Consider the following 23,667-nt stretch of genomic DNA (forward strand, 5'->3'; position numbering starts at 1 on the left):
ACTGTATCCATAGGTTGTGGGAATGGTTCAGTGATGGGGCAAGTGAAGTTGAATGAAATTATCCTCTTTGGTTTAAGAGCCTGACAGTCCTGAACCTGGTACTGGGAGTCCTGAGGCTCCTGTACCTTTTTCCCAATGGCAGCAGCAAGAAGAGAGGATGACCTGGGTGGTGGGGATCCCTGCTGATGGATGCTGCTTTCCTGTGACAATGCTTTGTGTAGATGTACTCAGTGGTGGGGATGGCTTTACCAGTGATGGACTGGGCCATATCCATTACTTTTTGTAGGATTTTCCATTCAAGAGTATTTGTGTTTCCATTGAGGTAGAACAAGGTAAAACAATAACTATGTGGAAGTTTAGCATCTTATTTATGCTATTTTTATTATTGTTGTGCTTATTTTGCCTTACCTTTAAAAATCTTGATCTAAAAGTATATGTCAACTCTGTCGTACTATTTGATTTTCTATCAGGAATCCAGACTGAGTAACATTTATTATTTATGAAATCACAAAAGTTTAATGTAATACTTACCATCTATAAATCACAATTTAATTAACCATTCAATCCAGATTACAACATCCATATAAAAGTGTCACAGTCTCTTTTGTTGTTGGGTTTAGTCGTTTCAGTTTAGAAACTGGTGTTAAATTGTGGATTAGTCATTGTATAATCCCTTTACTCATCTGTACCTTAGTCCCTTTCCATTATTGACAAGGTACCACATGGTAGGCTTATTCAAGAAGTCAGAAGGCATGGGATCCAGGGAAGTTTGGCCAGGTGGATTCAGAATTGGCTTGCCTGCAGAAAGCAGAGGGTCATGGTGGAGGGAGTACATTTGGATTAGAGGGTTGTGACTAGTGGTGTCCCACAAGGATCGGTTCTGGGACCTCTGCTTTTCGTGATTTTTATTAATGACCTGGATGTAGGTGTAGAAGGGTGGGCTGGCAAGTTTGCAGATGACACAAAAGTTGGTGGTGTTAGAACATAGAATAGTACAGCACATTACAGGCCCTTCAGCCCACAATGTTGTGCCGACCCTCAAACCCTGCCTCCCATATAACCCCCCACCTTAAATTCCTCCATATACCTGTCTAGTAGTCTCTTTAACTTCACTAGTGTATCTGTCTCCACCACTGACTCAGGCAGAGCATTCCACGCACCAACCACTCTCTGAGTGAAAAACCTTCCTCTAATATCCCCCTTGAACTTCCCTCCCCTTACCTTAAAGCCATGTCCTCTTGTACTGAGCAGTGGTGCCCTGGGGAAGAGGCGCTGGCTGTCCACTTTGTCTATTCCTCTTAATATCTTGTACACCTCTGTCATGTCTCCTCTCATCCTCCTGCTCTCCAAAGAGTAAAGCCCTAGCTCCCTTAATCTCTGATCATAATCCATACTCTCTAAACCAGGCAGCATCCTGGTAAATCTCCTCTGTACCCTTTCCAATGCTTCCACATCCTTCCTATAGTGAGGCGACTAGAACTGGACACAGTGTGGCCTAACCAGAGTTTTATAGAGCTGCATCATTACATCGCGACTGTTAAACTCTATCCTTTGACTTATGAAAGCTAACACCCCATAAGCTTTCTTAACTACCCTATCTACCTGTGAGGCAACTTTCAGGGATCTGTGGACATGTACCCCCAGATCTCTCTGCTCCTCCACACTACCAAGTATCCTGCCATTTACTTTGTACTCTGCCTTGGAGTTTGTCCTTCCAAAGTGTACCACCTCACACTTCTCCAGGTTGAACTCCATCTGCCACTTCTCAGCCCACTTCTGCATCCTATCAATGTCTCTCTGCAATCTTCGACAATCCTCTACACTATCTACACCACCACCAACCTTTGTGTCATCTGCAAACTTGCCAACCCACCCTTCTACCCCCACATCCAGGTCGTTAATAAAAATTACAAAAAGTAGAGGTCCCAGAACAGATTCTTGTGGGACACCGCTAGTCACAACCCTCCAATCTGAATGTACTCCCTCCACCACTACCCTCTGCCTTCTGCAGGCAAGCCAATTCTGAATCCACCTGGCCAAACTTCCCTGGATCCCATGCCTTCTGACTTTCTGAATAAGCCTACCATGTGGAACCTTGTCAAATGCCTTAATAAATCCATGTAGATCACATCCACTGCACTACCCTCATCTATATGCCTGGTCACCTCCTCAAAGAACTCTTATCAGGCTTGTTAGACATGATCTGCCCTTCACAAAGCCATGCTGACTGTCCCTGATCAGACCATGATTCTTTAAATGCCCATAGATCCTATCTCTAAGAATCTTTTCCAACAGCTTTCCCACCACAGACGTAAGGCTCACTGGTCTGTAATTACCTGGACTATCCCTACTACCTTTTTTGAACAAGGGGACAACATTCGCCTCCCTCCAATCCTCCGGTACCATTCCCATGGACAACGAGGACATAAAGATCCTAGCCAGAGGTTCAGCAATCTCTTCCCTTGCCTCGTGGAGCAGCCTGGGGAATATTCTGTCAGGCCCCGGGGACTTATCCATCCTAATGTATTTTAACAACTCCAACACCTCCTCTCCCTTAATATCAACATGCTCCAGAACATCAACCTCACTCATATTGTCCTCACCGTCAGCAAATTCCCTCTCAGTGGTGAATACCGAAGAGAAGTATTCATTGAGGACCTCGCTCACTTCCACAGCCTCCAGGCACATCTTCCCACCTTTATCTCTAATTGGTCCTACCTTCACTCCTGTCATCCTGTTGTTCTTCACATAATTGAAGAATGCCTTGGGGTTTTCCTTTACCCTACTTGCCAAGGCCTTCTCATGCCCTCTTCTTGCTCTTCTCAGCCCCTTCTTAAGCTCCTTTCTTGCTACCCTATATTCCTCAATAGACCCATCTGATCCTTGCTTCCTAAACCTCATGTATGCTGCCTTCTTCCGCCTGACTAGATTTTCCACTTCACTTGTCACTCATGGTTCCTTCACCCTACCATTCTTTATCTTCCTCACCGGGACAAATTTATCCCTAACATCCTTCAAGAGATCAAACATCGACCACATGTCCATAGTACATTTCCCTGAAAAAACATCATCCCAGTTCCCACCCGCAAATTCTAGCCTTATAGCCTCATAATTTGCCCTTCCCCAATTAAAAATTTTCCTGTCCTCTCTGTTTCTATCTTTTTCCATGATAATGCTAAAGGTCAGGGGGCGGTGATCACTGTCCCCTAGATGCTCACCCACTGACAGATCTGTGACCTGACCCGGTTCATTACCTAATACTAGATTTAGTATGGCATTCCCCCTGTTGTGGATAGTGTTGAGGATTGTTGAAGATTGCAGGGAGACATTGTTAGGATGCAGAAGTGGGCTGAGAAGTGGCAGATGGAGTTCAACCTGGAGAAGTGTGAGGTGGTACACTTTGGAAGGACAAACTCCAAGGCAGAGTACAAAGTAAATGGCAGGATACTTGGAGTGTGGAGGAGCAGAGGGATCTGGGGGTACATGTCCATAGATCCCTGATAGTTGCCTCACAGGTAGATAGGATAGTTAAGAAAGCTTATGGAGTGTTAGCTTTCTTAAGTTGAGGGATAGAGTTTATCAGTCGCAGGGTAATGATGCAGCTCTATAAAACTCTGGTTAGGCCACACTGTGTCCAGTTCTAGTCGCCTCACTATAGGAAGGATGTGGAAGCATTGGAAAGGGTACAGAGGAGATTTACCAGGATGCTGCCTGGTTTAGAGAGTATGGATTATGATCAGAGATTAAGGGAGCTAGGGCTTTACTCTTTGGAGAGCAGGAGGATGAGAGGAGACATGATAGAGGTGTACAAGATATTAAGAGGAATAGATAGAGTGGACAGCCAGCACCTCTTCCCCTGGACACCACTGCTCAATACAAGAGGACATGACTTTAAGGTAAGGGGAGGAAAGTTCAAGGGGGATATTAGACGAAGGTTTTTCACTCAGAGAGTGGTTGGTGCGTGGAATGCTCTGCCTGAGTCAGTGGTGGAGGCAGATACACTAGTGAAATTTAAGAGACTACTAGACAGGTATGTGGAGGGTTATATGGGAGGCAGGGTTTAAGAGTCGGCACAACATTATGGGCCGAATGGCCTGTACTGTGCTGTATTGTTCTTTGTCCTATTTCTAAAAAATAGTTTACTTCAGTGTTTGTGATCTAATCTATGTATTTATTCTATAAAGTCATTTCTCAGATGTTTCCTTCATGGACTGTAAAATCTGAATGCTTTCAGTCATTCCTCAAGTGTGCCCAATGCTCAAATTGCAGGAGGTCTGCTGTGATTGAATCTTCTCATTTGAATTATACAGTCTAAAATAATTAAAAACAACAATCCATAGGTTTTGTTGTGTCAATGGCATAGCATAAAATTTACCTATGAGTTTAACAGATAGCCCACTAAGACAACATACACAAAATGCTGGAGGAACTCAGCAGGCCTGGCAGCATCTATGGAAAAGAGTACAGTTAAAGTTTCATGTCAACCCGAAATATCAACTGTACTCTTTTCCATAGACACTGCTGGGCCTGCTGAGTTCCTCCAGCATTTTATGTGTGTTGCTTGGATTTCCAGCATCTGCAGATTTTCTCTTGTTTGGGATTAAGACTACATACTAAGATTACTGGTTGACTTTCACTTCATCAATTACTGTTTCATATCAGTCATGCACTATATACTCAGTGACCAATTTATTAGGTACAGGAGTAGTACTGAGTGTGGTCTTCTGCTGTTATAGTCCATCCACTTCAAATTATGATGTGTTGTGCATTCAGAGATGCTCTTCTGCACAGCACTATTGTAATGTGTGGTAATTTGAGCTAATTTATCTTTCCTGTCAGCATGAAATAGTCTGGCCATTCTCTTCTGATCTTTTTCATTAACAAGGTGTTCTCACCCGCAGAACTGCTGCTCAATGGATTTTTTTTGTTTCTCACATCATTCTCTGTAAACTCTGTTATGCATGAAAGTCCCAGTATATCAGCAGTTACTGAGATACTCAAACCACCCTGCTGGCACCAAGAATTATTCCATCGTCAAAATCACTTGGATCACATTTCTTCCCCATTCTGATGCTTGTCTGAACCACAGCTGAACCTCTTGACAATGTCTGCATGCCTTGATGCATGGAGTTGCTGCCACATGATTGGATGATTAGATATTTGCATTAACATACAGGTGTACTTAATAAAGTGGCCACTGAGTATGTGTCATGAATACATCTGTCGTTTATCTGCTTAGATTGCCCAGTAACAATATTTCCAATCCTTTGCACTTGCTGCTATCTGAGTCCAAGATGACTTGTATTGTCCTGAGAGTGGCCAGAACAAGATTATCCAAGAAGTTCTTTTGTAAGCCTTTAACAAATAGCAAAGCCTTGTCAAAGCTGTCACTCAATGTTTATTTAATATTTAAAATACTAAAGATGTAATAAATAATTACAAAGCAAAATAAATTATAAATGTTTAAGTTAAATCAACAAAATAACCTTCAAATCTGAATAATTGTATAAGATGCATGCAAATAATTAAAATAAATGAAATTCACTTTACTTGTAACTTTCTTCCTCATTTTAAAATCCCCATTCAACTGAATAGTACATATCTGTAGATTTTTCTGGATCAACTTGTTCAGTCCATCAACCCTCAATTTAACTAAACTGGTATGGATTGTCTAGTTTTACAACAGTTTAATCCTTCAGGATAATGAAAGGATAATTCAATAGCATTATCAAAGGTGCATTTTAATGGTGCTTAATTTGTGCACCAATTGTAATATTGATGTTCATAAAAAAGCATTATAAATAGAACAAAATTCTGCAGATGCTGGAAAACCAGAGCAACATACACAGAGTGCTGGAGGAACTCAGCAGGTTAGGTAGCATCTATAGAAATGAATAATTAGTCGATGTTTCGGGCCAAGACCCTTCATGAGGGCTGGAAAGGAAGAAGAAAGAAGCCAGTATAAGAAGGTGGGGGTGAAGCAACTATTCCTACAAATAGATATCTATTGGGCATAAAAAGACATCTGTTCCTACAAATGGTAACTTTTTAAAGATGTACTCAATAAAAATTTAAGAATGTAATATTCTTATTTACTTTGAAATGTCACCAATTTGATGTTTATATGATATGAAATGAGTGATGATTGAAATGCCAGAATATAAATGAAGCACATATTACGACACAGAATTCAATTAAAAATAGTTTTAATTACTTGGGTTTTGTGTATAAATAAATTTAAAATGTGATGTGATGTTCCTCATCAATAATGTACATCAATTTTTGGATCTTTCCCAGTGTATATACCTAAATTTCAAAGTCACATTTGAGTGAAGGGAATGTGTGCATTTTTAAACATTTTTAAAAACAAATTTCAAGGGTGATTCACAACGAGTCAACTAAGACTGAGGAAAATGATTATTTATATTGACAATGCCTGAGGATATCAGTCTTCATTCGTATTCTGTCACTCTTTCTGATATTTTTGTTTAACATAATTTGCAGAGAATTGAGTGCTCTTACTGATACTTTATAAAATAATTTAACATGGAACATAGAATAGTACAGCACATTACAGGCCCTTCGGCCCACAATGTTGTGCCAACCCTCAAACCCTGCCTCCCATATAACCCCCCACCTTAAATTCCTCCATATACCTGTCTAGTAGTCGCTTTAACTTCACTAGTGTATCTGCCTCCACCACTGACTCAGGGAGTGCATTCCATGCACCAACCACTCTCTGAGTGAAAAACCTTCCTCTAATATCCCCCTTGAACTTCCCTCCCCTTACCTTAAAGCCATGTCCTCTTGTACTGAGCAGTGGTGCCCTGGGGAAGAGGCGCTGGCTGTTCACTCTGTCTGTTCCTCTTAATTCCTCTTAATCATCTATATTATTTGAATTTTGCTCAAACTCTAAAAAAAATTATAAAATATAGGACCAAGTTTGTTTTACTAATCATAATCATGAAAATATACTAAGTATTAATTACAATTTCATTTTTTGTACAGGTTTTAGTTTTGCTGAACTCAATGATGTTAAAACAAATAAAATATAATTGCTCCCTCATTCTGAAGGATTCCAATTCCATAAATAAATTGCCCCATGACATGCCATTGAGCCTTTCTGATCTAGAGCCACGTCAAGATGAGTGTGGTCATTCTAAAATATGGTCCAACCGTTTTAAGTTCATATTTCATAACATCTGGAGCCCAGGTGTTGAGGATGTTGTCATGGAATGCAATACAAGCTTTTGCCCTGAACCAGTAAGTTGCTGTTAAATAATTTAATTATTTTAATATCATTTATTTTTGTTGGTATTAATATTTGGTCCAAATTGTGATTTTTTTTCGTGAAACAGTTCACATGAATTTTGCTCTTTTTGCACAACTTATTTAATTTTTTACATATTTCTTATTTAAACTTTTTATGTATCGCACTGTACTGCTGCCACATAACTAATTTTACAATGTCAGTGATATTAAACTTGATGTTATAGAACCATAGAACATTACAGCACAGAATCAGGCCTTATAGCCCTTCTTGGCTGTGCCAAACCATTTTTCTACCTAGTCCCACTGACCTGCACCTGGCCCATACCCCCTCCATACACCTCTCATCCATGTACCTGTCCAAGTTTTTCTTAAATAGTAAAAGTGAGCCCGCATTTACCACTTCATCTGGCAGCTCATTCCACACTCCCACCACTCTCTGTGTGAAGAAGCCCCCACTAATGTTCCCTTTAAACTTTTCCCCCTTCACCCTTAACCCATGTCCTCTGGTTTTTTTCTCTCCTAGCCTCAATGGAAAAAGCCTGCTTGCATTCACTCTATCTATACCCATTATAATTTTATATACCTATATAATTTTATCAGTGATATTAAACCACTGTGCTTGTTGACTTGCATTGACTCTTAGTTAAGCAAAGTGTTGATGTTAAAATTTGCAGCTTTATTTTCAAACCATGACTCTACTCCAACCTGCCTGTATAACATTCCCCAGCACTACGGCTTCCTGAGATCTCAATATGCTTTCAGTCTTGACCTCTTGATTGAAACAGAATTTAATTCCTCCACTATGCCTTCAATTGTCATGGATACATTTCTTGGAATTTTCATGCAAAAACTACACCTCTCTATCTTCCTTTCTTCAGAGGTGCTCTTTATAACATTTCTCTGATTTCCAAATTTCCATTCATTTGTATATGTTTGTAATATTTAAGCAAAATGATAGAAACTATCTTGAAAAAAATCTTGCAGTGAGTTTATTGAAAAAAAACTCATAAATGAAAATATTATATAAAATTGTGGTAATATTACAGCTTTGTGACTTTGTTGTATGGGATCAAATTAGATGAGTACTTTGACATAACAAAATAGTTACGTGTTAAATGTCACTGCTGTATTTAAGGATAAAGAAATGTAAATGCAGTTTAACAGGGGAATTTTTGTTCAGAATCACTTACTGAGGCATACAAATAAGTTCAAAATCTGATGTGTTTTCCAGAACAAATGTCATTTCGTGGGAAAGGTATCTAAAGCTTTGAAAATAGATAACAGTAGTCCTAAACATGTTGGTAAGTTCAAGCTTCTGATAAGAAGCATTGTTTTTATGTATTTCTATATAAGGCTATTTAATGTTATTATTTTGTTTTGAGCAGGCAGCATTAATTAGAATTTATGCAATAAAAATAAAATTAAAAAAGACAAACCTAGAGGATGTAAAGCCAGTAAAGGACACATGGGACACAATGAGTTAGACCTTTCACTATTTAGATTTAGTTAAGAGAAGAAACTTGCTATCTGTAGAGGTATGTGGCTTAATAGACATAAATTCTTAGTGGACACAATTTTTCAAAACAAAATTGGACAGCATCCTACACTCATAGGAGATTTAAGTTTTGAAATTTGAAATGCATGAAATGATTGTCTTCTTTTGAAAGTGGCATTAAAATGTGGAGAAGTTTTTCTAGAAAATATAAAACAAACTCATATATTATCTAATAATTTGATTTATAAACCTTAGGGAAATGTATCATGCAGTTTGAGCAATAAAGAGAGCTTCGTATTATAGTCATTTTTAAAGATGAGTCAAGTTTCCAAAATATTTTAGATAAAAATGTTGTTAATGCTGACACCATTTGTACTTCAATGAGTATAAAATTCATACTTCTGTTTTAAAATATAAACTATAATATAAATTAATGGACAGGAGAAATATTTGAATGATAACATGATATTTCTTCATATTAAACTGGATTCCTATAGATCTTTCTCCCTTTCTCCATTCCACATCAATGACCTCTGCTCATTTTCCAGACATTTAGTATTGTGCCAATTATTCTTTATCACATTTTAAGCTCTTCAAATTGTTTCTTCTGTTACGTACGTGCAACCCTGTAAAAGTGTCAGCCGCCATCGAGCACACCTGAAGTCTGGTTCTGCTGTAAACAAATCACTATTTTATTTGTAACTACCAAACTTAAACCAGGTAAACCAAGAGTTAGCAGTGTTACACATATACAGGTATGTGGATAAAGCTCCCAAACTCATTCATGCTCAGGTGGCAAGAGTTACAGTCTTATGATGGTATGTAAGAAAGTTCAGTTCAATCCACAGAATTGTTAATTAATGCGAGATATTTGTAATCCAAAGGCGAATGTTGTGAGAAGGCAATTACGTCGATATTCCACAGATTCCACGACAGCAATACAAAATAACAATAGCAGTAGGTTTTATCTCCAAAGTTGTTCCACTCCACACACAAAGTATCACCGATAGTGATCTTCAGTGAATATCCTTTCAACACAAGTGGCACCACACCTGAATTCAGCTACGGGACATTCCAAAGTGGTGACCACAGGATACTCAAACTGAATCCACGTATGGATTATCACCAACTGTAGCTCATCACAAAGGGGATCCTCTTCCAGGGAAAACTACCACCCAGGCAAAGGTCGACACACCGGTAGATTCCACAAGGTTACCCTAACCACACAACATGATAACCACTTATCCAGTTCCACTACATACGAAATAACTCCAACAGTAATTTGCCACAGGGGTGCCTTCTTCAGTGAAATACCACACCCAGACAAGGGTAAACACACAAGTGGTATTCATAAAGGTTTCCCCCTCACCAGAGAACCTACTCCTGTGGATTAACTATGTGACAATCACACTTTCGTATTTGAATGGAATCAAACTCACCCTTATGGGCTACTTATTCAAGAGAGAGTCCAAACAGTGATCTCTTTGTCACTAGGTTTCTTCTGTTTCAAACCTTCCTCTCCTCTCCTCTCCTCTCTGCAAACTTTTTCTAGTTGCAGCACTTATGAGAGTCATTTATCAATACTCTGGATCGATCTCAACTCACGCCTTTGGTCTACTGAAAGTTTAAACCAGTGATCCCACTCACTGGTGTCTTTCATTGACTGAATCCATCTCGACTCTGACTGTGTGTGTCTCTATGTCCTTTTATATTCAAAACAAGCCGCAGAAAAAAAAGTAAACATTCGTTGTCTATCAAATAACTCCACCTCTCTCACTATAGTAACCAAGCAATTTTGTGGTCAATAGTACTCCAACAGTGTCCAAAAGTCGGTGTCATTCTCTCGGCATTTTACAGACAGACATACTTTATTGATCCCGAGAGAAATTGGGTTTTGTTACAGTCGCACCAACCAAGAATAGTGTAGAAATATAGCAATATAAAACCATAAATAATTAAATAATAATGTTAATTATTCCAGGTGGAAATAAATCCAGGACCAGCCTATTGGCTCAGGGTGCCCAACACTCCGAGGGAGGAGTTGTAAAGTTTGATGGCCACAGGCAGGAATGACTTCCTGTGACGCTCAGTGTTACATCTCGGTGGAATGAGTCTCTGGCTGAACGTACTCCTGTGCCTAACCAGTACATTATGGAGTGGATGGGAGTCATTGTCCAAGATGGCATGCAACTTGGACAGCATCCTCTTTTCAGACACCACTGTCAGAGAGTCCAGTTCCACCCCCACAACATCATTGGGCTTACGAATGAGTTTGTTGATTCTGTTGGTGTCTGCTACCCTCAGCCTGCTGCCCCAGCATGCAACAGCAAACATGATAGCACTGGCCACCACAGACTTGTAGAACATCCTCAGCATTGTCCGGCAGATGTTAAAGGACCTCAGTCTCCTCAGGAAGTAGAGAGGGCTCTGACCCTTCTTGCAGACAGCCTCAGTGTTCCTTGACCAGTCCAGTTTATTGTCCATTCGTATCCCCAGATATTTGTAATCCTCCACCATGTCCATACTGACCCCTTGGATGGAAACAGGGGTCACCGGTGCCTTAGCCCTCCTCAGATCCACCACCAGCTCCTTAGTCTTTTTCACATTAAGCTGCAGATGATTCTGCTCACACCATGTGACAAAGTTTCCCACCATAGCCCTGTAATCAGCCTCATCTCCCTTGCTGATGCATCCAACTATGGCAGAGTCATCAGAAAACTTCTGAAGATGGCATGACTCTGTGCAGTAGTTGAAGTCTGAGGTGTAGATGGTGAAGAGAAAGGGAGGCAGGACAGCCCCTGTGGAGCCCCAGTGCTGCTGACCACTCTTTCTGACACACAGTGTTGCAAGTGCACGTACAGTGGTCTGCCAGTCAGGTAATCAATAATCCATGACACCAGGGAAACACCCACCTGCATCACTGTCAGCTTCTCACCCAGCAGAGCAGGGCAGGTGGTGTTGAACGCACTGGAGAAGTCAAAAAACATGACCCTCACAGTGCTCGCCAACTTGTCCAGCTGGGTGTAGACACAGTTCAGCAGGTAGACGATGGCATCCTCAACTCCTAGTCAGGGCTAATAGGCGAACTGGAGGGGGTCTAAGTGTGGCCTAACCATAGGCCGGAGCTGCTCTAAAACAAGTCTCTCCAGGGTCTTCATGATGTGGGAGGTCAATGCCACTGGCCTGTAGTCATTGGAGCCACTGGGGCACGGCGTCTTTGGTACAGGAATGAGGCAGGATGTCTTCCACAGCACAGGAACCCTCTGGAGACTCAGGCTCAGGTTGAAGATATGGTGAAGTACTCCACTTAGCTGGGGGGCACAGGCTTTGAGCACCCTGGGGCTGACACCATCCGGGCCCGCAGCCTTGCTGGGGTGGAGACGTTTCAGCTGTCTTCTCACCTGTTCAGCTGTGAAGCCCACTATGGTGGTTTCAGGTGTGGGAGGGGTGTAGTCACGAGAGCAGGGTGGGGGGCTGTGAGGAGGGCTAGGAGGGGAGAGTGGAGTATGTGTTGGTTGGGGGCCGACAACAGATGAATCATGTGGGGATGGGCAGGGGCCACAGTGTCAAATCTGTTGAAGAACAGGTTAAGTTCGTTGGCCCTGTCCACACTGCCTTCAGCTCCTCTGTTGCTAGTTTGCCGGAACCCAGTGATGGTTCTCATCCCACTCCAGATCTCTCTCATGTTGTTCTGCTGGAGTTTCCACTCAAGCTTCCTCCTATACCTGTCTTTAGCCTCCCTGATCTTGGCTTTCAGGTCCCTCTGTATTGTCCTCAGCTCCTCCCTATTTCCATCTCTAAACGCCCTCTTTTTAGCATTCAGGATGTCCTTAATGTCCTTTGTTACCCATGGCTTGTTATTTGAATAATAAGGACAGTTCTTGCTGGAACATTGCAGTCCACACAGAAGTTGATGTAACCAGTGATGCACTCTGTGAGCCCATCAAGGTCCTCTCCATGTGGCTCACAGAGGGCCTGCCAGTGTCATCTCAAAACAACCCTGGAGTGCCTCATAAGCCTCCCCCGACCATTTCCTCACTGACCTCGAGGTTGCAGGTTTACTCTTCACCAGAGGCACGTTGCAGGGTTTGAGATGCATCAGGTTGTGATCTGACCTTCCCAGTGGGGGGAGGGGAAAGGAGCTGTAAGCATCCTTAACGTTAGCATACATCAAGTCACAAAGACAAGTGTGACTTTGATCTGGAGGAAGTTTTTGGAGTTTCCTTCAATTGAAGTTGTTTAATATTAGATTGTGTTTAGCCATCTGAATGAGAGTGTTTGTGGAAAGGAACTGGATAGGCCTATATTCAAGGAAGAAGCAAAGGGCTTGCGGAACCTCCTGATGTGGGATGGAAATGTATGTACATGGAGAAGTTAAAATGGTTAGGATGGGGAAATGAAAAAATGTCAGTGATAAAGGATTTCCAAAGAATTACAAGTGTTATAAGGAAGCAGCTGAAACAGGGAAAAAAATATTGAGTCAAGGGAGGAATAAATGAGTATAGTAGGGCAAGAGCAGGCTGGAACAATGGGTCTGCCCAGACAGTGCTGCCATGGATCCTGAAGGATTACTTTCATTCAGTCTGCAGGAGTGACCCTGAACTTCTAGTTGTCCAGTTCACCGGTTCACCATCCCACTCCCCCACTGCGACATTTCTGTTTGTGGCCACCAACTTTATTACAATGAGGCTCAACTCAAGTTTGAGGATCAGCGCAACAACTTCACAATTAATGAAGGACTTTAACCTGAAACTTTTACATTGTTTCTCTCTCCACCTATTCTGTCTGAGCAGCTGAGTATTTTTGATTTCTATCACTTCAACCTTTTGCACAAAATTTAGCAGAAGCCTGGGTCCATGGATCTTTGGACAACAAAGTATGTCATAATTTTACCCACTTTATTCCTGTGGATCAGATAAAACTATATCAGATAAAGCCTTACTGCCTACGGGAAAGATGAAAATTAGGATTTTGGAGGAGTGGAAATAGAATGAGATTTTTTATGAAGTAAGCGGAACCCCACAGTTAAATGCAAAGTTTGTTCAAGATCCATTTGGTTCCATTGTTATAATTCTGGAATTCTAGATTAGAATGAGTTAAATCTGTTGTAATGATCAGAATAGGGTGTCCTGGTTTCTAATTCATGCAAATCTATAAATGAGCAATCTGAAGTTTTCCAACCGGCTTCCTCTTCTCTGACAACTTGCCACAGAAGTTTTTCATTCAATTTCTTTTCCCAGTAATACAGTTACCATAGTGACGAACATGAAATATTACATTGAGTCAGGGTGGGATTGTCTTTAGGAAGGAATGGAAGATGACCTTTATGGCAAGATGTCAAACATTTCAAATATATTATGATCAGAGAGGGGGAAGCAGGAGATTTGTTTGTATCTTCTATATGGACAGAAGCCAGTAAAAACAATGCCATTAATTCTAATGTGACAAGAGCAAGTAAAACTAAGATTAGTGTTTTCAACCTTTTGGACTGGAGCATAAGTTTTTGGAATTCTGGATGTATAACTTACAGGAGCCTTTCCTGTTTGGTTTATGGCTCCATTCCAGTAGCACCCTAGTACTATTTCAACTTGACATCTTTCTTTGAATAATTTTTCATCTTTTTGTCTCATAGGGGGACCTTAATTTTTTTACAATATACTGCAGAAATTCCTATTGTCTGAAATTCTATTAAAAGGTATCAGTGGAAAAGCAAAATCAAAATAATGGCACTCTTTGTGAACCTGTGAACACTGTAAGGTTACTGAATAATGAGGTGGGGGGCATTGGAGAGGGGAAGAAATATTATTTGTTCGGATCCAGTCCTCATCAAGCCTAGCTGTAATTCTCTGAATACATTGGAAAATAATGAAATGCTGGAAGTGCCCTTGGCCTCTTTGAGATTCAGCACAATATAATTAAACAAAATAAACTGCAGATGTTGCAAAGTTAAATGATAATGCTGGAAATATTCCACAGGTCAAGTAGCAAATGTAGAGAGAGAGAGAGAAACAGATGTTTCATTGATGACCTTTCATCAGTTCTATTTAAAGTTCATTGACTTGAAATGTTAACTCTGTCCCCCTTTCCACAAAAGCTGTTAGATCTGCTGAATAATTACTGCATTCTTTGCTTTTATTACTCCACAATTATGTGAGGAAGAGTTGAGCAGAACTGCATGCAATACTCTAAGTGCACTCTATCCAGAGTTTTGTAAAGTTACAACATTATAATGCATTCTGTGCTCTGACCTTGAAGTCTGCCATATGGCTTTTTCATTGCCCCATCTACATATGTTTTCAATTTTCAGGGATCTATGAATTGGTATCCAGCATTTCTTAGTACCCCATTATTTACAGTATATATCTTCCTCCTATTTCATTTCCTAAATGCATCATCACACACTTGTTAGGGTTAAATTTCAACTGCCAACAATCTACCTGACTTTCCATCTGATCAATATTCTGCAGTAGTCTTAGTCAACCTTCCACACTATCTGTATTTTTTGTTATCTGCATAATTTCCATGTTGGTGTATGTGATTTAATGTGGATGAGTGAAAAGATCAGAACAGATGTTGAGTGCCAGACAGTCCATTTCTGTGCTGCATAACCCTATGATTCTATTACTATGGCCTAAGAAGAATATTACTACTAAGCTCATAAAAAAACTTAAATAATTGTTTATTTATTCAAAGTACATAATCTCAATGCAATATGGCAATTTTAATTCATTACTGTAGCTGTGAAAATACAGCAACTTTGAAAGAAATTGACATATTTGGCATCTTCCCCATTCCTTTCCATTCCTAAGGAAGGGTCTCAGCCTGAAATCTCATTCATTTCCATAGATACTGCCTGACCTATAGAGCTCATCCAGCATTTTGTGTCTGTTGCTTTGGATTTCCATCATCTTTAAAAATTTCTTGTGTTTAGTACACTTGAAAGATCTGTTTTTCTGTTGCTGAGTTGTTTACAGTTGGGGTGTCTCACGGGTCCAAGATACTTTCCTTCCTGTCTTACAATTTTCTTCACCTTTCCTGAAGCAAATTTTCTTTCCTTTTCTGCAGCTGTGCTGAAGCTTGGTTCCTGTTTCACTTATGATATTTGTTCTATTTTAAAACAGCATTAGAACACTTTTAGATGTGTAACTGAAGTGAAGTTGGTTGTAAAATTAGTAACCAACAAAAGATTAAATAGATAATTGCATTCTGTGATACCAACTATTTTAAAAGAGATTATAGGTGGACTTTGGTAAGTGCAAAATTGAATATAAAGTGGTCCTCAGATTCATCAGCATAATTGGTGTAAGCTGAAGAGAGTACCTTGCTGCTGTAGACATTTAATAAGGAAAGGCATCAATTTCATGCTGAGATAGTTGGTTATCAAGTAAATCTCAAAAGAGTTGAAACAGTCTGCTGATGTAGAGTTCAGGAGTCCTGTGGTTCCTTAGAAGTTATTTGTATTATAAAATAAATCTGTCTAAGTTCAAAGATAATTTATTATCAAAGTACATACAGTATATGTCACTATATACAACCCTGAGATTCTTTTTTTGTGGACATACTCAATAAATCCACTGACCATAAAAAAATCAATAAAAATGCACCAATCAATGCAAAAGACAACAAATACAAAAAGGAAAAAAGAAATAACAATAAGTAAGCAATAAATATCAAAAACATGAGATGAAGAATCCTTGGTCTTGCAGACGTTGAGTAAGTGTTTGTTTGTTGTTATGGCACCATCCAGACAGATTTTCAATCTCCCTCCTTTGTGCGGATTCATCACCACCTTTGATTCGGTCTATGGCAGTGGTGTTGCCAGCAAACTTTAAATATTGCATTGGAGTTGTAAAGTGTAAAGCCATTATTCACAGCTGCTGAGAAATCCTGACTGACAAATTCCTTAATTAAGTTCTTAAAAGAGTTTTAATAATGCCACAATTATATTAATGCCGGCTGGTGGTGTAGTGGTATCAGCGCTGGACTTCAGGGCAAGAGGTCCCAAGTTCAAATTCGGCCGGCTGTCTTGTATGCTCTCCATCTGTGCCTGGGTTGAGTGTTGAGCTAGCAACTTGACCTTGTGAAAAAAATCCTAGAGGGGGGTGGACTCCACCAGGTTTCAGATGTCCAAGACACGCCGTATGATGAGCAATCACCAAAAAGATTGGTGCAAAAAGCTTGTCATGACGGCGACCCAATGACTCCACCAGGAGTTAAGGGTGCGCGCAGAGACACACACAATAAGAGTATCAAAGCTGGAATGGAAGAAGTCCCATCCATGGGTTTTATGTCAGAACAACAAGTGAATTGCAATCGAATTTCAGAGAATCAGAATTTGATTCTAAAAGTAATAACTAACACTCTTATTTCTCTGCTCTTTTTCCCCTTAGTCATGCAAAATAACTCTCCCCCCCCCACCTGAACCCAACTCTATCCCCATCATTTATGAACCTCTCAGTTGGTAGAATCATGTGAAGTTAATTAATAGAAGCAGGAGGCAGTAATTTGGCCTCTTCCATGTGCTCTGCCACTCACTATGATTATGGCTCATCTTTTACTTGAGCATTCTTTCCTTTGCTGACTGTGTTTTCCATGATATCCAAAAATCTGTCTGTGCTATCTTGATAAATTAGGTTGAAAATGTTCAAAATACCACTGCCTACTGCATAGAGACATTTCTTGCCTCAAAGGTTAAAAATGGTGGGTGGTAAAGCAATTAGAATTAATAAACATGGATATAAGTAATTGATAGTTGAGAAAAATGTGCTCACAAATTAAAATCAGTACTATATGAACATTCATATTTGAATATTTTAATTAAATTCATTAATGAAGTAAGAGGATCTGTAACAGAAATTTGCTGGAGTAAGAACTGATTTTAATAAAAATGATTACATAATCAAAAAGGCAATGGCAGACTGGCATACTAAGCTGGCTGCGGTACAAAAGCAAGAGTAATGGTAAATTATTTTCATTCTGGAGAATGTATCGACAGATTTCCAGTTTAACTTGGGACCACCTTTTTAACATCTACCAGTGAGCCTGATTGGATATTTAGGGCACAATTTGAAAATTTATAAATAATGCAATTCGAATGGGGAAGCATGGGGAAATGATGGACTGCTTAAATGTTTGGTAGATTAAATTTTAATATTGATACATGTCAAATTGGTGCATTTTGGCAGTAAGCATAAGATAAAGGAACATAGTAAATTATACACTTTGAGAACTTGTAGGAAGACAGGTGGAACGTAGAACATTACAACACAGAGTAGCAGGAAGGAGTCTTCGCTGGTATACAAATCTTTGAGGATAGTGGGAGAAATTGAGTTAATTATTTTTAAATGTGTTCCTTGATTTAAAAATGATATTAGCATAAAACAAATTATAAATACTATTTCAACTTCTTGTGGAGTATTTTACCAGTTCTATGGTAAAGGAATTTTGGGAAAAAATGTAATGTTTAATAGAATGACTGAATATTTTCCAGGGTCTACAAAATAAAACTGGTTCTGTAATGATTTTTAGAATTAGTAATTGACTAGTGATGTTCATTAACAATTAAAATGATGAATAGAGAAGACTTGCCAGCTATTATTAGAAATATGTAAATAATTTATTCATTTTTATTTTCTAGATTGTCCCAAATCCCAGGACCCCACAATTGTCAGTCCAGGTGAGTTCTTTGCTTTTATTACTTGAAAATGTTGTCATATCATAAGGTTGATTAGTCTATATAGGAACATAAACTAAAGGGTCTGAAAAGCTATTTAAATTACTATTATACATTAGTTGGACCAATATTTCATGCAGGATATTCTCTTTGTGAAATAAGTGCATACCTGATTTTTTTTTGCCTTTGGGTGTCCATTTAAAATGGCAACTGTATTTGAGAATATTTTTACATTGAGAACACATTTCTCAGAGCATTTTGCAGTATGGGTTGAAGCAGTGACTACCCTGTATCTTGGCAGCAGTCATGATTCAATACTGTAGGCCATTGTTGCACCTTTTTTTAAACTAACTCTGTGGTTCAGTAAACAGCATTTAACACAGGGCTTTTATCTCTTCACGTGGCTTTTAACTGGAGTCAGAACTCCGACTGTAAGCTGGATGCATCCGATCTTGTCATGAATATGCTCACCACTGATACTCACTTTGGGTTGTCAGATCTCAAGAGCTCCAAACAAAAAGTGACTGCCCTCAGTATGATTTCAAAAACCCAGGATAATGGTGAAGTAATAGGAGCCTATTGCTGGAATTATGCCTAGCATTAAGAAAGATGATTGTAGATGCTGAAGGCCCATGTCTTACTGAAGGCATGTTCGGGCAATATCTTTGCCAGAACCATCTTCGACTATTTTATCTTGTTCATATGCTGCATAGAACCCTTTGCCGAAGCCATCAGGAAGGAGCAGGGCATAAGAGGGGTGATGCTGCCAGGCAGTGGAGGGACCCAAGTCAAAACCTCCCTGTACATGGACGATGTCACCGTCTTCTGCTCTGATCCGAGGTCAGTTCGCAGGCTGATCAGCATCTGCGAACAGTTCGAGCAGGTGTCGGGGGCCAGGGTCAACCGCACGAAGAGCGAAGCTATGCTGTTCATCAACTGGCCGACCAATCCAGCGTCCCCTTCACCATCAGGGCTGATCACCTGAGGGTGTTGGGGATCTGGTTCGGAGGGGCCGAGGCGTGCAACAAGAACTGGCAGGAGCAGACTGCCAAGGTCAAAAAGAAACTGGGTTTTCGGCACATAGGTTCCCTATCGATAGCGGGCAAGAACCTGGTCATCAGGTGTGAGGTGCTCTCAGGGCTGCTGTACTTGGCGCAGGGGTGGCCAGTCCCCTGCTCCTTCAGCTCGGAAATCACCCAAGCCATCTTCAGATTCGTCTGGGGATCCAAGATGGAGCGGGTCAGACGGACCACCATGCACAAGTCCCTGGACAACGGGGGCAAACTTCTGGAAGCTGAAAGGGGCATCCAATTACTCAAAGCTGGCATGAGGCCAACAGGATGGTCACAGGCAGGACCTTAATGCCACCTGCAGATCCATGCAGTTGTACATTGCTATGCTACCTATCCTTTGCAGAAAGGTTTGTTTAGAAAAACAACTTTGACCACATGTCTGTCAGGCAGGGGTCAGTATGGTATGTCCTGCTGGCCTTGTGGGAGAACAGGATGGATTTCCCAAAAGTACTCTCAAGAACCATTTGACAAAATGTCTCATCACCAGAACTTTCCAATAAGTATCAAGACCTCACTTGGCTGTAGTGGGGGTGGGGGGAGAGGGGGAGGGTGGTTCTTCTCAATCTTTTCTGAAGTCAAAGTCTCACCTGCAAAGTACACTGCCCCTGAGATGGCTGCATTGAGGATAAAATTATCATCCTCTGCTGTGGAATGATGATTTTCAAAATTCTGGAAGTGATGCAGGGATCCTTGTTGAATTTCATTCCAAACAGAAGAGTAACAGAGTACTCTCAAATCTATGGGTTTGTTCCCAGGAATGTGTATACAGTTAAGTATAAATTGCTGCTGGAAGATCATGTGTTCAGTGTAAGAAACAATTTGGTCTGCCTGAAACTTGAGTCTTGCAGTAACAAGAGATGTTTGTAAGGGAATGAAGCCACCTGGCACATTGTAGGCTGTAGAATTACGTGCACTGAACTTGGTGCAGCCAATATATAGGCTTTGTGGGAAAAGACGCAGAATCTGTGGCTTCAGACAGATATTGAGGGATATGACTAAGCCATGTTTAAAAAAGTCTCTCGAGCATTTTAGTCTGTATTCCCAGAGACAATAAATGTGGCAAAGGAGCCTCATAAATAGAATATGTAAACACTAAAAATTATAGAACTGATAATTCTATGAATACGTAGACCAGGTGACACTATGAATGTAAATAAACCTATGCACTGTTTTTTATATTTTTGTTTACATTTTTAAGAATAAATTTTATTTTTGAAGTACTAAAAGTTGCTGCAGCAGCCCACTTTGCCTTACAGAACGAGTGATATGCTGCATGGTCACAAAAACTTATTGCAGCTACAGGTCTATTGCATTGGGTGGGTAATTGTGAGGCATGGACTTGGGTTGATCATAATCAGACCCATTATATTTTAGCAGTCTTTGGTGTATGAGAATCTTTTGTTCTTGTTTGTCTAATTTTTTTTACTTAAGGTAATCATGTTTTCACCTTTGCTGTGTTAAGATCTCACAGGGGTCCAGAGCCTGGAGATGTCAGCCGTATTAGGAATTGTATTTGGTGCCTTTATCATTGGAGCATTGCTAATTGCAGCCCTGTGGTTTTTATATTCACACACTGGTAAGTAGTAATTTCATATTATCCTCTCAGTACCTTTATGAATAAATTTACTTTGATATTTTACAGTACCCTTCAATATCAGCTTTCAACATTCTCTTTTTAATTCTATAAAATACCATAACTTCATGCCTAATCACCTGTGAGTGGATCATTTTGTCAAATCATTAATGCACTATGGATTGTTTCCAAAAGAGATCATTTTCACATTAAATCCAACTTTTGTTTGCATCATTCTCAAGTTCCAAAGAGTGATACAAAACAAAATCAGAAAGTACTAGAAATATTTCAGCAGGTCATGTTTGAATTTAAAGGCAGTATTTCTTAGCAATGCAGATGAACAGGGGGTTTTAGTGGTCCATGACCATCGATCCCTCAAAGTTGCTGTGCAGTTGATAGGATTGTTAAAAAGGTATATTGCCTTCATTAGTCAGGGGATTGAGTTCAAGAGTTGCAAAGTAATTTTGCAGCTCTGTAAAACCATGTTTAGACCACACTTGGAATATTGTATTCATCTGGTTGCCTCATTATGGGAAGGATGAGGAAGTTTTAGAGAAGGTGGAGAAGAGATTTACCGGGATGCTGCCTGGATTAAAGAACATGTATAAAATGTATAGGTAGAGTGAGATAGGGCTTTTTTCTTTGGAGCAAAGGATAAGAGGCAAATATCAAGTGGATAGCCAGAGACTTTTTCCCAGGGCAGAAATAGCTAATATGAGGGACATAATTTTAAGGTGATTTGAGTAAAGTATGGGGAGGGATGTCAGAGATTGAAGAACAACAGCAATCTCCTACAGGCAGTTCGCGAAATTTCTTTTACGACTTTCAAATATGATTCTGCTACTAAGCTACATGCGATTGGAACCTGTGATTTACATTTTCATGATGTATGTTAGGGGTCATAGAGCGATCTGGTGCTTTGCTTTCTCCGGGGGAGTTTGGTGAGGTTTAGAGTGGTGTGCGTGGCCTGGAGGCCAAGACACCTGGAAACAAGGCACAAGCCCATGATTGATTCCATTCCTCGCCAATTAAAGTGTCAAGAGAGCAGAAGGCAAGTGGGTGTTTAGCACTGTCTGCCTGCGTTTAACTGGTCTCTTTCTCACTCACTGTTTTTGGAGGAAGGCGTTTGCATTTTACCAGTTTCTCTCTCCATGATGCTGGAACCTTGGGCCTTGGGGAAGATTTAATCAATGAGGATTGTGGATTGGACTCTGCAATTCATGTTATATGTGTTTCTGATTTTTGGTTACTCCTTTTTTTATTGAAATTTTGAGCAATTTTAATCAGGGCGGACTGGCTCTGTGGCCTGCAGTCAACAAATGAAAATGTTAAATTGAATTGAACTGAACATTCCTAGACTGTTTCAATAACTCTGTGGTTTGATGTTTTATATTCTGTTTTTCGCTAATTTTTTACCATTTGCACGATTTTTTTTCCATATTGGATGTTTGATGTTTTCTTTGAAGGGGTTCCATGGTGTTACTTTGTTTTGTGGTTGTCTGTGGGAAGACAAATCTTCGGGTTGTATACTGTATACATAAAGGTTAGTGCATGGAACACTCTGAGGGATGGTGATAGAGGAAGAAGCATTAGGCACATGTGTGATAGAGAAATAGAGGCCCATGTTGGAGGGAAGGGTTAGACTGATAGTAGGTTAAAAGATTGGCACGACATCATGGCCAAAGGGCCTGTACTGTTTTATTTTTTATGTAGCATCTTTAGGGATAAACAGAGTGTTAATGTTTCAGGCATGATGGCTTTTCATTAGAATGGCATGATGAAGTTTGGTTCTTAGGACTCAGCTGTAGATGTTGAGTTCAGATATGGTGTCTTTCATCGGAAAAGCTACCACAACTTCAAATGGTCATTAATGAAGGACATATTTTAAAATTGTACAGTGCAAAATCAATAATAATCTTTGGAGAGAAAAAAGTGCTGGTTCTGATGTAGATTCTTCAAGTATAATCAGCAATCAATCGTGCATGAACTAGGAGATTTAACATAGTTATGGTAGAGTAATGTTCTTTAGGACTAATTCTGGTAAGTTGATGCACTTCAGTTAGTTTGTAAGCAAAGACTGGTATCAGAGGAATAAGAGATGGGTGCAGATGTTAAGGAAAAGAGGGCATTCATATCCAGAATTCTCTGGCTGCCCAAAGAACAGAGCAATTAAAGGACAACTTAAGATAAATATTCGTTTCATAATACAGTAGAAAATTGAGAATATAGAAATTGTAGAGAGGATTTTTAATAGTACTACATTGGAAAGGATTGGTAAATTAGAGTAAGTTCTTTGCAAGCATTTAAAAGCTGGAGACGACCTATTTGTTCTTTTCTAGATTCCCTGCTAAGTGTCAATGCAATCCTCAATGGCAAAGCCCCTGCAACAAATGATGTCACATGGGTGGGGTGAGAGGGAAAAGGAAATAAACCCTACTCACAAAATAGTTTAAAATAAATGGCATTCATCTATGTCTATCTCCTGGCTTAGCCAGATGAAATCTGTCTAAAACTTTGATACTCAAACATACAATGTTTTCAAAATCCAGCAAAATGTATTAGTCTTTTGGAAATTGACAAT

At 39.9% G+C, this 23,667-nt stretch overlaps 1 protein-coding gene across 4 annotated transcripts in view; it reads left to right on the top strand.

Annotated features, from left to right (window-relative positions):
- LOC140731234 (transforming growth factor beta receptor type 3-like) overlaps positions 1-23,667 on the top strand; it is a 149,733-nt gene that overhangs the window by 120,004 nt on the left and 6,062 nt on the right. For all 4 annotated transcript variants that reach the window (XM_073052758.1, XM_073052759.1, XM_073052757.1 and 1 more), the window contains 4 exons: positions 7,009-7,263; positions 8,504-8,573; positions 18,405-18,443; positions 20,976-21,089. In XM_073052758.1, coding sequence (XP_072908859.1) covers positions 7,009-7,263; positions 8,504-8,573; positions 18,405-18,443; positions 20,976-21,089 — 478 coding nt within the window. The remainder of the gene's footprint in view (positions 1-7,008; positions 7,264-8,503; positions 8,574-18,404; positions 18,444-20,975; positions 21,090-23,667) is intronic.

This window comes from Hemitrygon akajei, chromosome 7 (assembly GCF_048418815.1).
Source record: "Hemitrygon akajei chromosome 7, sHemAka1.3, whole genome shotgun sequence".
Classification (NCBI taxonomy): Eukaryota; Metazoa; Chordata; class Chondrichthyes; order Myliobatiformes; family Dasyatidae; genus Hemitrygon; species Hemitrygon akajei.